Below are 13,820 nucleotides of genomic sequence, written 5' to 3'. Positions count from 1 at the left end.
AATTAAATCATACACTAAATCATAAGATGATAATGTCATTGAATAAATCAATTCATAATTTAATTAAAATAACAAAATAACAAACTGACAATAATATCCATAATACCTAATATAAATACTACACTCGTGCGTATGTTGGACACGTGACTTCGCACACAATAGGGAGAGTGATTGTGTGTTTCAGAAAAAAATTAATTTTGAATTTTTTTTAGAATTAAATCAGAGTTAGAAAATATTTTAGAGTTATGCAGCAAAAAATAAAATTGCAGAATATAAAATGCAGAAATATAAAAACTTAAGGAAAAAGAAAAGACACCAAAAGTTAAAGAGGTTCGGTTGAAAAAGAAAAAGACATACTCATCTCCCCAAGTATCCAATTAACTTAAGAGCTTTTAGTAGGTTGAGCTCTCGAATCCCCTCGTATAAGGAAAAATTAAGTTTGTGGCAAACTTTCAACTAAATAACAAACTTGTGAGAGCGGCGGCGAGTCTTCCTTACAAACAGTTGTCATACCCCAAGATTTTTCCTCACCTTTTTTTTATTTGACTTTTGATCATAAATTCATCTGCATATTCATGCCATATTCATTCATGTACAGTTGCATTTCTTAGATAAACATTATTAACTCAGAGGTTGGTGTTCATGGCATAAGTGTTGGATAAGTTCCTCTTCATGGTGCTCTTAAGAATCAAGCATATGACATCATGGCATTGGATCTGATTATGAACTGCAAGTGTGATAGAGTCAAGTCAAACAATTCAAGATTCTCTTCAAGATATGGCAAGACAAAATCAAATGCAGGATTCAAATATTCATTTAAATACAATTATTGGAGGAAAACTATCTTTCTTCAAGACACAATTCAATTCAAAGGTCAATTTTCATTACAAAAGAAAACTTTCAAAGTCATTACTAAAAAAGTTCAAAATTTAATTCTACACAAAATACACATTGGTGGCATAAAATTTACTTTTGTCAACTACGACTTTTTGGTCAATAGACCAAAGTCAACCACTAATGTTAACCTTAGACATATTCCCTTTTTCATTTTCATGGCTCCCACTTTGACCTCCGAGTCACCAATCTTCATTAAGGTGCATCATGCCAAGTTTTGTCCATGCTTAAGTCTTATACCAAAAGTCAAGTTTTGCTCATGTTCAATGTTTGCTCATGTCATCATCTTCATGTTAAGCCCAAGTCTACCCTGCAAATCATACACAATGAACCATTAGAGTCATTAATCACTATAACACATGCCAAAAAGCAAGTTTGCATTTTGGTAACCGGTTACCAAGAATTAGGTAACCGATTACACATGTCTTCAGTGTGCCCAGAAAGTCAAGGTTGCATTTTGGTAACTGGTTACACAAATCAGTGTAATCAGTTACACTTGTTTGTTCATGACTTCCAGTAGCCATTTTTACACATGATTTCGGGTGTGTAACCGGTTACGTAAAATCGGGTAACCGGTTACACCTGCTTTGAACAACCAAAAATCGACCATTTTATAAGAATTTTCGTGTGTGTAACCGGTTATACCTACACCAGAATGCCAAAAACAATCAATTTCCAGCAGCATTGCAGAACCACTTCAAACCAAACCAGTTCAAATTCACATAACACATAATAACAATGACATTATGTAACAACTAACAACAACAGATAAATTACTTCATGCATTGAACCAAGCATTCCTAACACACTAACACTTATCAAAATATTGAGCTACACTAACACATTTCAATCCTAACATCACCAACCTGTCATAAGAGTCCCATTTAACCCTCCAATGATAATTCCAATTAACAACTTAATAACTCATTAACACCATTAACTTCATAACCAATTTACTCATGAGAATACTTAACACTAACTGTTGTCCTAACTTCTAACTGTCGTTGTCCGAAGAATCTGACCAAAATAGTTGGGAAATGCATTTATATAAACTCATCACTCTCTTCAATCTGAAGGTTCAATCATCAATAAAAAAGGTTAACCATTTCTTGCAGAAAATCACTCATTGTAAATTCAGTTTTCATTCTCTCAATTCATCTTCTCTAATTCCTCTCCCCACATTAAAGCTCTATCACCATTGAAGCAAGCTTCACCTTGAAGTTTGTCACCAATTGAGCTAAACCTCCTACATTTTACAGTACTCTCACAATCACATAATCAACAACAGTAATTCAGTTCATAATTTTTCAGAATCAATTCTTGAAGAGAAGAAGTTCATATCAAAAGTAGAAGATTCAACGTAACATACCTTTGTTTTCTTCATCTTCATTACCTTCAAATTTCAGCAAATTTCAAGACAATTCTCCGTCTTGCAGGTCAGCGAATGATTATCCCTTCTTGTTTGCTGAATTTTTTATACCACAATGTAACTTGTGCATTGGAGAATCAAAGCCTCAAGGTTTGACGACTTGATTCTTCTCCACCTCTATTTAATTTCAGTTTTTTGGTTAGGGTTCATAGCTTTATTGCTTCAATTTACATAATTGGTTAATCTTTGGAAAGAATTGATGAGAGATTAGGATAAATGAGGTTGAGAGGAGTAGATTAGTTATGCTATTTCTTAATTCCGATCAACTCCGGCGCCTCCGGCACGGTGGAGTAAGAGCTCTAGTGGCGATGCTTTTTGACATGAAACATGAACATGATATGTAGAGATGAAATTTAGTGTTTGCTGAATTTTTCTTCTCTTCCTTGCCAAATTATGTTGGGCCTAGCCTTTGAGCCCATTGTTTTGCTCCTCACACCCATGTTTTGCTTGGTGCACCTTTGCTGAACCCAACAACAATACCTTGTGTTTGGGCCTTATCTGTTAGGCCCAAAGCCTCTATTTCTAGGCTGCACACCCCCTGGTTCATGCACCTCTGCAAATTTAACTGATTTTCTTTTATCTTCTTGTTTTTTATCATTCTTTTGTTAATTTTTGTTATGCTTTTAATTCATGAACATGCACATTTTAATTTATGTGAATTCATAATAAATTCATGTATCATGGTTGATTATAATATTTTCTCTTTTAGAATTTATTTGAATTTAATGTTGTGAGTTTCTTTAATTCATCATTAGAGGTTAGATTCCAACATGCTTAATTTCATTTTTTTCAATGCCATGTTATTCCTAAAAATGAACTTTAAAAATGGTTAATTCAATTAGGATGGAGTTCTACTTTAGATTTTAATTGAATTTAGTTTAGAGCTTAACTCTTTAATTTTTCAATTAGAATTCATTAGAAATTAAATCATTTACTCTTGATTGCATGCATGAATGGTTTATTTTGGTGCACTTGGATGATTCTTATGTGCATGATTTAATTTTGTATGGTGTATGATTATCCCTCATTTGGGAAAAATGTATCCCACTCACATGAACGCGTAACACTTTTATCGCTTTTCCATTTTATCGCTTTCCTCACTAGTCTATTAACTTAGAAAATAATCAAAAGCGATTTAAAAAGACCTTTTTTCCAAAAAAGAACAAAAATAAACTTGATCCAACGTCAATTGTTTTTCCAAATCAAATTCAATTGAATACAACACGAGTGCTTGATCCAACGTCAAGTACCTATTTCATTTAATTCGCACAATTTTCATATCCAACCTCAAATACTTGATCCAATGTCAAGTCATTTTCAGAATATTTTTACAATAAACTGGATGAAAAAGGATGGGGTGTACGTACTTGTACACACCATTTCTTAAGCACTTGGGTTGTCGGTCGTGCTTATCTTGTGGTTTGATACTTGTCTTCCGTTCAAAAAAACTCTAAATAAATGAGTTTAATTTGGTCCCCTTAGAGCGAAAAATAGAGGCCATGATACAATTGTCCTTTCAGCTTCTGAGTATTTTGATTGTCGGTCGTACTTAGCCTGTGGTTAAATGTTTGTCCCCCTCTAAGTACCAACGATTAAACTCGTATCACAAATCTCATAAAAAACTTTTGGATGAAAAAGAGAGGTTAGGATGCACTTGTTCTTTCAGCTCCCGAGTACTCGGATTGCCGGTAGTACTTAGCTTGTGGTCTGATACTTATCTCCCACTCTAAAATCAATCACAACCAATCAAATTCAATTTTACGCCTTAGAGCTTTCAAACCTTTTCACAAAGAACATGTTATTTCCGTTCTACCGTAATACGAATGACGCTTAAAGCCTCTCATGCACGAGCATACAAGTAACGTTTAACTGTTAGAATACGATCCAAGCGCATCCATACTACCACAAAAAAACAAACGCTTGAGTCTCCCACGCACGAGCATACAAGTAACGTTTAATTGCTAGAATACAATCCAAGCGCATCCATTCTATCACAAACAAACACTTAAGTCTCTCATGCATGAGTATACAAGCAACATTTAACTGCTAGAACACGAACGTTAACATTTTTCACTAAAAACAACCAACACATCCGTATTTTCTACCATGAACTACGAAGTTCTGACATTTTTATTGCACTATGAGAGTACGTAGGCATGAGGGTTTGAATCCTTGGTGAGCACACTAATTAATAAACTTATTTTTCCTCCCTTTTATCATTTTCAAGTAAACTTTAGATAGTAACACCCATCCTCACATAGAATAAACAAAACGGTTCCTGTTGAGTATAACAGATGTGAGGGGTGATAAATCTTCCCTTTGTATAATCGACTCTCGAATCCTCTTTTGGTTGCGACGATCATATTTTAGGGGTTTTATCGATATTTACCTTTTCTTTGAAATAAATAAAGTTTGGTGGCGACTTTGTATTTTTCACGGTGCGACAGTTGTCGACTCTGCTGAGGATATCCTAAGCGATCCAAGAACAGGACAACATGACAAGGAAATAGGAGACGACAGAAGTTCCACCAAAGCTGAAGGATCTAGGGGAGTTCAACATCACTTGAAAAATTGGTGGATTAAAAATCCCACATGATTTATGTAACTCAGGATCAAGCATCAATGTCATGCCGTTGAGAAAATTTAAGGAATTGGAAATATGAGAGATCATGTCGAGCAACATAACACTTATTTTGGCTGATTCATTAGTGACTCGTTCACTTGGTATTGTACAAGATGTTATAGTTCATGTCGATGGTTTGACCTTCCCTGCATACTTTGTGGTGATTGACATGAAAAATGATTCAGAAGGGTCAGTGATTCTCGGGCGCCCATTCTTGGCAACCAGGAAGGCAAAAATAGATGTGGAGACTGGTGAATTAATTTTAAATTTTAATAAGGAGAAAATGGTGTTTATTACATATCAATGAACGCCATATGTGGAGGATCTTGAGATATGCTTGAAAGAGAATAGCGATCCAAAACGCAGCGGATTTTTTTTTTCCTTTAGTGATCCTTATGAATGGGCATGATCAGTGATATAATCGTTACCTCTTGTGGCGATTGAAACCTTAGATGCAGATCTGCAGAGCGATCACGAACGTTGAATGGTGACAATGCCTCTACTCAGTCCACACGAACGGATTCCTTCAATCTCAGTGCTAGTTGCTACGAATGAAGGCTGAGAGAGAGAGAGAGAGAGAGAGAGAGAGAGAACAAAATTACAACTAAATAAATGCTTCTGCATAATGGTTTTATTTATAGAACCACTTGTGTGGGCTGCAAGCTAAAAAACCCACTTAAGTGTATGTGGCCCATATCTTATGATATGCCAAAATCACTTAAGCGCGTGGTACCTTACCATATTTCGTATTCTACTTAAGTACACCGTACCTTACGATGTTCTAGCAACACATCACTGCTACCCAAGATACGAAAATTTCATGTGATATGACAAATCCTTTTGTGATAATACTTATGTGTATAATTACCCTTTTGCCCTTATATCTATATTGAACACAAGGCATAGATTGTGTCATCCTTGTCCAGTTCAATATTGGGCCCATAGACATTTATCATTGTCGCTACCGGGATTTCACGATAACGAAACTGGGATTAAAGAGATGCCAAAGAGAGGGAAAGTCAGAAGAGTCGCCACCGGATTTTATTTAGTTTACCTCTATCGGAGAGGAGAGGGGAAATAGTCGATAAAACCCTCGAAAAGGAGACGCGTATGGGAAGCGCTAAAAGAGAATAAGGAGTCGGTCTCACAACCGAGATTTGGGTTCGGAAGTCGGTTACGTAAGGGGAAGGTATTAGCACCCCTTACGTCCATGGTACTCCATGGGAATCATTTGGGTTGTTTTACATACATGGGATTTATCTATCATTGTTTTATTTTCAAAAGAATGTGTGAAAAAGGGGGGGTGTTTTTGTTATTATAGTGCTCGCCAAGGATTGGGGCCCTTGTACCTACGTATCACTCATTCGGGGATGAGGAATCAAAGCTCCGTAGTTCGGAGTAGAAAATGTTTATGTGTTGGTTGATTTTACCTTTGAAAAAAGGGTTTTCGGGATGATGCCCTAAGGCACAAAAATGATGAGTTGTATTATTTTTACCTTGAATAAGGGTTTTATGAAATGAGTGTTTGTGATTATATTGTACTAAAGTCTATGGGCGGAGGTGATTATTCTAGACAAAAAGTCAAGCGTCTTGCGTCCAAAATAATTAGAGTAAGGGTAGGAATGCTCCATTCTCACTCATTTTCCACCACTTAAGGCTCGTGGCGCACAATAATAATCGTAATTATTTAGTATTTTTGAATTTGGATAAGAAAATGCCACTTGACGTTGAATCGAGGGTTTATTTTATTTTGATTATGAAATTTGGCTTATGCAACATGAATGCAAAGTAACCAACAAGAAATTAAAGAGTCTCATTGTAAGGTAGCCCAAGAGAAAGCCTTTTGTATGCAAAAGTGACCTAAGCTAAACAAAGGATAATGGTCTTACAAACATGTCCCCCTAAGGTGGTGCCATGATGCCATTCTTACAACATGAATGTAAGTTACAAATAAAATCCAACATTTACAAAGTATCACAAAGATAAGGGAAAGACCTCCAAACAAGGGTCCTAAAATTAAATCCTCTAAGTCCAAGTTGATTAAGAGTGGAATGAATATTTTTGTCTTATCATTTTATCATGTTTTTGTTGTTTTTAATGTTTGATGACAATAAAATAAATAACAAGTAAATAAACATGCATGATGAATTTGTACAATGATGATGATGATGATGAGTATTTTAATGTAAGTTACAAGGTAATGTCATAAAAGTAAATTACAAGATAAAGAAACAATATCACAATAATAATGGTTAGTGAATATAAATGATATAAAACAAATATAAGTCAATAATACCAAAATCACAATAACAAAGGTTAATGATAAACAAAATTAATGAAGTATAATTAGTGGTTAGTAACATGTACAAAAATGAATATTTTTTAAGATTATTTTCTTAGGCCAAAAAGACTTAAAATATGACACATTAAGGGATATCTTATCATTGATGCAAAGTATTGAAGATGATTAAAAAATCAACTAACAATAGATTTGTAACAAAGAAAGTTATGCAACCTTAAGTCCATCTATTAATATTTTAAAAAAGTGACTTGTTCTCTTTCTTTTGTTTTTATTCCTCTTTTATTTAACAAGATAATAAGGTAGTAAATAAATTAGCATAATTTAAATGATATAGTTAGATAACAATAAATATAAACATAAAATACTTGAAATAAAGTGAACAATAAAATAAATTGCAAAAAAATAAAGTGCAATAATATAAATGTTAGAAGTTAGTAGTTAGTGAACATAAATATAAAGTAAATGAAATAAAATGAACAATAAAATAAATTACAAGGAATTAAAGTGCAATAATATAAATGTTAGGAGTTAGTAATTAGTAGTTAGTAACAATAAGCAAATGGATTAGCAAATTAATGTAAAGACATGGTTTCATCTATGCATCAAATGACCCAAATATGGTTAAAATAGAGGCAATTTATCAATGCCTCAAAGTATCATGAATCACTACGCCAAAAATGACTTTTAACAGCGCATCTTAGACAGCGCTTTTAAAAGAAAGCGCTGTCTAAGGTTAAAATTAAAATAAAACACGGAAAATGTTCCAAAAAAATAATGAAAGCGCTGTCTAAGGGGGGGTCTTAGACAGCGCTTTTAGAAAGCGCTGTCTAAGACCCCCCCTTAGACAGCGCTTTTAGAAAGCGCTTTTAAATATAGACCTTAGTCAGCGCTTTTGATAAAGCGCTGTCTAAAGTCTTTAAATTAAAAAAAAAATTAAAACCAAAAGCGCTGTCTAAAGTCTTTATTCCCTCCATGTCACGAAAAAAAAGTTATTCCCTCCCAAATCCTAAAAATCCTACATTCTTCTCCCAAACCCTCAATCAGAGCTTGCTTCTCTTTCTCCCAAATCCACTCCCCCTTCTTCCAACCCTCAATCAGAGCTTGTTTATCCTGTGTGAAAGATTCTTCCCCTAAACCCCATTATATGTGCGAAAATGGGATCCGAAGCTATGGTTCCAGAATGGGCATCGGAGCCTTGTATAATGGGAATCGACGAAGCCGAAAGAGGTCCCGTTCTTGGTCCTATGGTCTATGGCTGTTTATACTGTCCTCTCTCCTACAAGAAAACCCTAGCTACTTTGAGTTTCGCCGGTACTTTCTCAATCAACTTCATTCTCTTTTTTTTCTGATTATTTTATAATCAATTAAATTGGCACCAATGATTGTTCAAACAGATTCTAAGACTCTGAAGGAAGAGAAGAGGGAGGAATTATTTGAAGCTTTGAAAGGCAACGATTCTATTGGATGGGCTGTTGATGTCATTGATCCAAAGGAACTCTCTGCTAAAATGCTCAAGAAGTAAATCTATAAACCCTAGTTAGTTAGCTTTTGATTTTGTTGTTTTTCTGTTCTGGTGAATTTCAAATTGTTGTTTCTTCCGTTTTGTAACTTTTTGTAACTCTAACAGGAATAAGATAAACTTGAATGAGATATCACATGACTCTGCTATGGGCCTCGTTGATAGGGTCCTCAAAATCGGAGTGCTTCTAACCGAGGTAAAATCGGCTACTGAAAGAGAAAATTGAGGCTTTTGTAACTTTTATTGTTAAAGTACTTGGGTAGTAATGTTAAGCAGATAATTGAATTATTAGAGATGTAATGTAATGTATGATTTGTGCTTTTCAGGTTTATATTGATACGGTCGGAGATCCAGGGAAATATGAGGCAAAAATGTCTAAAAATTTCCCATCTATCAAATTTGTGGTTGCTAAGAAAGCTGATAGTCTTTATCCTGTTGTCAGTGGTGCAAGTATAGCTGCAAAGGTATTTAACTCTCTTCTAAAACTACATCAGTATACTATAATGTTTTATTGTTTACTTAAAATCTTTAATCCAACCTTTCAGGTTACGAGGGACCGAGCTGTAAGAGATTGGGTGCTCGATGAGACTGCTGATAATATACACAGGAACTTTGGTTCTGGATATCCTGCAGGTGAGAGTGTCATGAGTACATCGCATATGATATTGAGTATTATATTGATTTACATTGTAATTATAATAAATATGGTTTTGTTTCTTTGTTAATGTAGATCCCGCAACCAAGTCTTGGCTAGAAAATCACAAACATTCTATCTTCGGTTTTCCAACATTGGTTCGGTTTAGTTGGGGAACTTGCAGCACTTATTTTAAAAGTGGTGCTGAAGTTTTATGGTAAGCATGCTAAATGCTTTCTTAATCTTTACTGAAATCTGTGTATAGCTCGCTTCATAAACATGCTTCCTTCTATTACGAGCTCTCCTTCCCCGGACGAGCTTCCTTCAACTTGTAAAAACTCTCCTTCAACTTTATTTGTTCTCTCTGTATGAATCTAACCCTTTCTTTTTCGCAGGTCTTAAACCCTAACTATTAAAGACTTTGTTTGTTCAAAATTTCTCAAACCTCAAAGAATTTTTGAACCTTTCATTACTAGTAAGTTATTTTTTTCCATTCGGTAATGTTATTCCTAACAAAAAATGGTTATTTCTACTCTAGTTTCTTATTTAATAAATTTTTCTTCTTCTATTTTAAATTTTGCTCTACCTTGCTAATTGGTACTACTTTACCTATTCTTTCCATGATATTTTCGTTTTGAATGCAGGGGATGAAACATAAAATGAGTGTTAAATTGGTTTTAAATCATAACAAAAGGGTAAAGTAGAATTGATTGTAATAATGCTCCTGACTGTGGGGTTATGCACTTTTGTCTGCTCTCGTTTTGTTCATGTTGGAAGTATGTTTTGTCTCTAATATATGCTAGTGTCGGGTATAGATGGGCTTTTTGCTATGTTGAGTGTTCTTTTTCTTTAGGGGGGTATTTTGGCTATGTTGCTGCCATTTTTCTTTAGGTGTAAGTGCCAATGTCCGTGGCAAATAGAAGTTTTCTGCAAGGAGACAAAACAGGCAGACAAGAACTGTGATTCAAGGGATCTACATCCATCATTCATTTCGTTGTGGATTTCCTTAGCTTGAGCATGGACTCTAACATAATTTACTGTCAAATTTGTTCCTTTCAGCCTATGGAAATTTATGTTGACGATGAAGCCAAGTTAACCCTTCATGGACTTGTTCAGGTAGGCTTTTTGCAAGTTACTTGCTTATATCTTTTAAAGTTGTCCTCTTAAAATGTCTGGTTTGTATGACTTTTACCTTGTTTGTTGTGGCAGCACTACATCAAATTGAAAGAGGAGGAGAAAAACCGCAAATTGAATGATCTTCTTGATGCCCTAGACTTCAACCAAGTTGTTATCTTTGTGAAAAGTGTTAGTAGAGCAGCTGAGCTGGACAGACTACTCATAGAATGCAATTTTCCATCTATATGCATTCACTCTGGCATGTCCCAGGAAGAAAGGTTTGTTTTATGAGATAACATGGGATGCTTAGGAAGTGTTTTCATTGATGTTTGGTGATTCAAATGGCCAAATTTTGTATGTTTTGTTATTATGTTCTCTTTTCAAAAGTTTTTTGGGATTTAATATACGTTTGTCTATAAGCATTTTTAGTACTCATCAAGGGTATCCGGGATATTATATTTCAAAACAAAATAGCACACTTCTATGAAATTTTTAAATACAAGAGATTTGTTTGATGCTATTACTGAGGAATGAGTGTTTCAATGCTCTAGTGCTATAGCAAAGACCATTTTTGATTTGAAAGAACAAGTTCATATTTGTAAATTTTTTAACTTTTAAAATTATGAATGGCAAATGAAGTTCAGGGGAGAAGTGTTTCTCTTGGTACCTATACCTTAATTGTTTATGGTCAACTTCGTTGCAGTCGGCTTAGTTTATTAATTTGCTGTTTTGTCATTGTCTTCTTTACCCTGTTTCACTGTTACGAAGTCTTGTATGAACAATGACATTTGTGTACAATCTTCAATGATTTTGTAGGTTAAAGCGTTATAGAGGTTTCAAGGAGGGGCATACAAGGATTCTTGTTGCTACAGATTTGGTTGGTAGAGGGATTGACATTGAACGTGTCAATATTGTTATAAACTATGACATGCCTGATTCTGCAGACACTTACTTGCACAGGGTATAAATAAACATGATCTGTCATGATTTTGATATTCCATTTATTTTTATCATTAAATTTTGGTTCATCTGACTCTTTTGGAGGAACACTGTACAGGTTGGCCGTGCTGGAAGATTTGGTACCAAAGGCCTTGCAATCACATTCGTTTCATGTTCTACTGATGTTGATGTTCTCAACAATGTAAGTGGCAAACTTCTTGTCATTATTATTTTGTTGTCCATTAGCATTTCTAATTATGTTTTGGTGTGGTTTGCAGGTTCAGTCAAGGTTTGAAATAGATATAAAGTAGCTTCCTGAGCAGATTGATACTTCTACCTACAGTATGTGCTTTTTCATTCATTGATTTTAATTCTTGTAATTGTTTGTAGAATTTAATTGGAATTATAGTTTAGAAATTTATCAATTTATCTTATGTTTTTCTCCGGATAGTCCATTTTTTTTCCATTGAATTCCTCTCAAATTCCATTTATCTAATGTTGAGTCTCTTCTTACTTGGTTTTCGACTATTTGCAGTGCCATCATAGAGGGCAACATTTGAGTTGTTCAGATGGTATGGGTGCCTCATCTCCTGAATTTGTCGCAGAGTATTCTGGAAAGTGCAACCGATGATTTGATCATGCTGATTCCAGGTCCTGTTATGCAGACTAGGCCACTTTACTAATGTTATATACTCTGTAGACGTTGCTTCAATGTGTTGTACTTTCCGTTTTAATGTTATGTTTGCTTTATTATGTGGTTGAGTTGGATATATTTATAACTCAAGGGGCTAAGTTGAATATCTTGCTGGTTTTGTGACAGTTCATGTCTTTCATTTTTGTACGGATATCACATTTCTAAAAGGGCATTGCTAAGTAAAAAAGAACTCCTATTTAAAAAATAAAATTGTTAATTCTGTCTTTGGTAGATATCGCAGGTAGGTTATTGTCTATATCTTACTGCTCTCAAATATTGTTGAGTTTCTTATGCGGTGTCTTTGATAGAATGAGTGCTTGTTTGGTTCTGCTTCCGTTTACTGTGCTTGTTTGGATTCCATTTGCAAAATCTATTTTGGATATTACAAGCAATTCTACTTTTAAGGCAAAATTGGTTTGAATTGGTATATATATATATATTTGTTAGCCAAAAATTGGTAGAAAAAAGGCCAAAATGGCATATATAAAATGTGATAATTGTCTGTCAAAATCTGGTTGAAAACAGGTAGAAATTCTGGTTTATAAACCTGGAAAAAATGTAGTTCAAAACAAAAGCTTCAAAAAATTTTGTATACCTTAGACAGCGCTTTTGTAAAAAGCGTTGTCTAAGGGGGGGGATTAGAAAGCGCTTTAGGCAAAAGCACTGTCTAAGGGGGGGGGGCTTAGACAGCGCTTTTTGAAAAGCGCTGTCTAAGGTATACCTAAAAAAATTAAAATAGGAGGGTCTTAGAAAGCGCTTTTGGCCAAAGCGCTATCTAGGGGGGGGGGGGCTTAGACAGCGCTTTTAAGATTTAAAAAAGCGCTGTCTAAACCTTTAGCAGCGGAGGTTTAGACAGCGCTTTAAAGCGCTGTCTAAGGCTAAAAAAAGCGCTGTCTAAGGTCTTGTTTGTTGTAGTGAATGATTTATTGATCAACCATTAATAGGTTTGAAACATTGAAGATTTAATCAACTCTAAACAACCATGGTCATGATCTAATAGACCTCATCAACCAAACAAATACAACAACAAGTCCACAATAAAAGAAAATGATAACTCACACAAAGCAACCACAAAAAGGTGAACAAAAAGATAGTAAGAGTAAAAAATCTCAAAAAAAAGTGAGTAAACCAAAGTCAATCATTTTTGCAAGTTTGAATCTAAATCATCTCAAAAGACCAACCAAGAACAAGCAACCATTTTTAATCAAAAAAAGAACCAAAAAGTTAAAAAATTTAAGTTAAAATCATTACCCACAAAATGTGAAAAAAGCTAGGTAGGAATGGCGTTGAGCTTGAATGTGAAGCAATGAGTTTGGGATGAAAATATTTGTGGTGAAAGCTTAGTAAAGGGGTTGAGTTATGAGTGCTAGAGAGTGAGAAATTTTGAGGAAAAAAATATGAAAATGGAAAAAAGTTGGTGGTGGTGACTTTTGGGAGATAATTTTTTTTTTTATTTAGGTTTGGAGAAGAGGGGTTGGATGATATTTTTTCAGAATTTTTTGGGGCTAGAAAACATGAAAAATGAGGGGGTAAAGTGCATCTATTTATAGGGAAAGCAAGTGGGAAAGTGGGGGGAACCAAATATCCTTTGTGCAAAAAAAGGCTTATTTTTGGTGTCTGCGTAGGGGAAATCGATTTACCTAACTGGGTAAATCGATTTCCCTATTTTT

At 34.6% G+C, this 13,820-nt stretch overlaps 2 protein-coding genes across 2 annotated transcripts; both read left to right on the top strand.

Annotated features, from left to right (window-relative positions):
- Window positions 1–8,402: 8,402 nt before the first annotated feature.
- Window positions 8,403–9,918, top strand: LOC127107310 (ribonuclease H2 subunit A-like). Its single transcript, XM_051044607.1, has 7 exons — window positions 8,403–8,559; window positions 8,643–8,766; window positions 8,876–8,963; window positions 9,094–9,231; window positions 9,313–9,400; window positions 9,498–9,618; window positions 9,797–9,918. Exons 1-7 carry the CDS (start codon window positions 8,403–8,405, stop codon window positions 9,801–9,803), a joined length of 723 nt encoding a protein of 240 aa, XP_050900564.1. The 3' UTR covers window positions 9,804–9,918.
- Window positions 9,919–10,259: 341 nt separating this feature from the next.
- LOC127107311 (DEAD-box ATP-dependent RNA helicase 15-like) lies at window positions 10,260–11,798 on the top strand. The gene is made up of 5 exons (XM_051044608.1): window positions 10,260–10,517; window positions 10,611–10,795; window positions 11,334–11,478; window positions 11,575–11,658; window positions 11,735–11,798. Exons 1-5 carry the CDS (start codon window positions 10,419–10,421, stop codon window positions 11,765–11,767), a joined length of 546 nt encoding a protein of 181 aa, XP_050900565.1. The 5' UTR covers window positions 10,260–10,418; the 3' UTR covers window positions 11,768–11,798.
- Window positions 11,799–13,820: the final 2,022 nt, after the last annotated feature.

Source organism: Lathyrus oleraceus, chromosome 7 (assembly GCF_024323335.1).
Source record: "Lathyrus oleraceus cultivar Zhongwan6 chromosome 7, CAAS_Psat_ZW6_1.0, whole genome shotgun sequence".
Taxonomy (NCBI): Eukaryota; Viridiplantae; Streptophyta; class Magnoliopsida; order Fabales; family Fabaceae; genus Lathyrus; species Lathyrus oleraceus.
This window is presented reverse-complemented; position numbering and strand designations above follow the sequence as displayed.

Excerpts from the sequence above, each read along its gene's own strand:
- LOC127107310 (XM_051044607.1), top strand. The coding sequence starts at position 8,403 with ATGGGATCCGAAGCTATGGTTCCAGAATGGGCATCGGAGCCTTGTATA. Across the intron at positions 8,560-8,642 it reads AGCTACTTTGAGTTTCGCCG|ATTCTAAGACTCTGAAGGAA; the intron begins GTACTTTCTCAA and ends TTGTTCAAACAG. Across the intron at positions 8,767-8,875 it reads TCTGCTAAAATGCTCAAGAA|GAATAAGATAAACTTGAATG; the intron begins GTAAATCTATAA and ends TAACTCTAACAG.
- LOC127107311 (XM_051044608.1), top strand. The coding sequence starts at position 10,419 with ATGGACTCTAACATAATTTACTGTCAAATTTGTTCCTTTCAGCCTATG. Across the intron at positions 10,518-10,610 it reads CCCTTCATGGACTTGTTCAG|CACTACATCAAATTGAAAGA; the intron begins GTAGGCTTTTTG and ends TTGTTGTGGCAG. Across the intron at positions 11,479-11,574 it reads CAGACACTTACTTGCACAGG|GTTGGCCGTGCTGGAAGATT; the intron begins GTATAAATAAAC and ends AACACTGTACAG.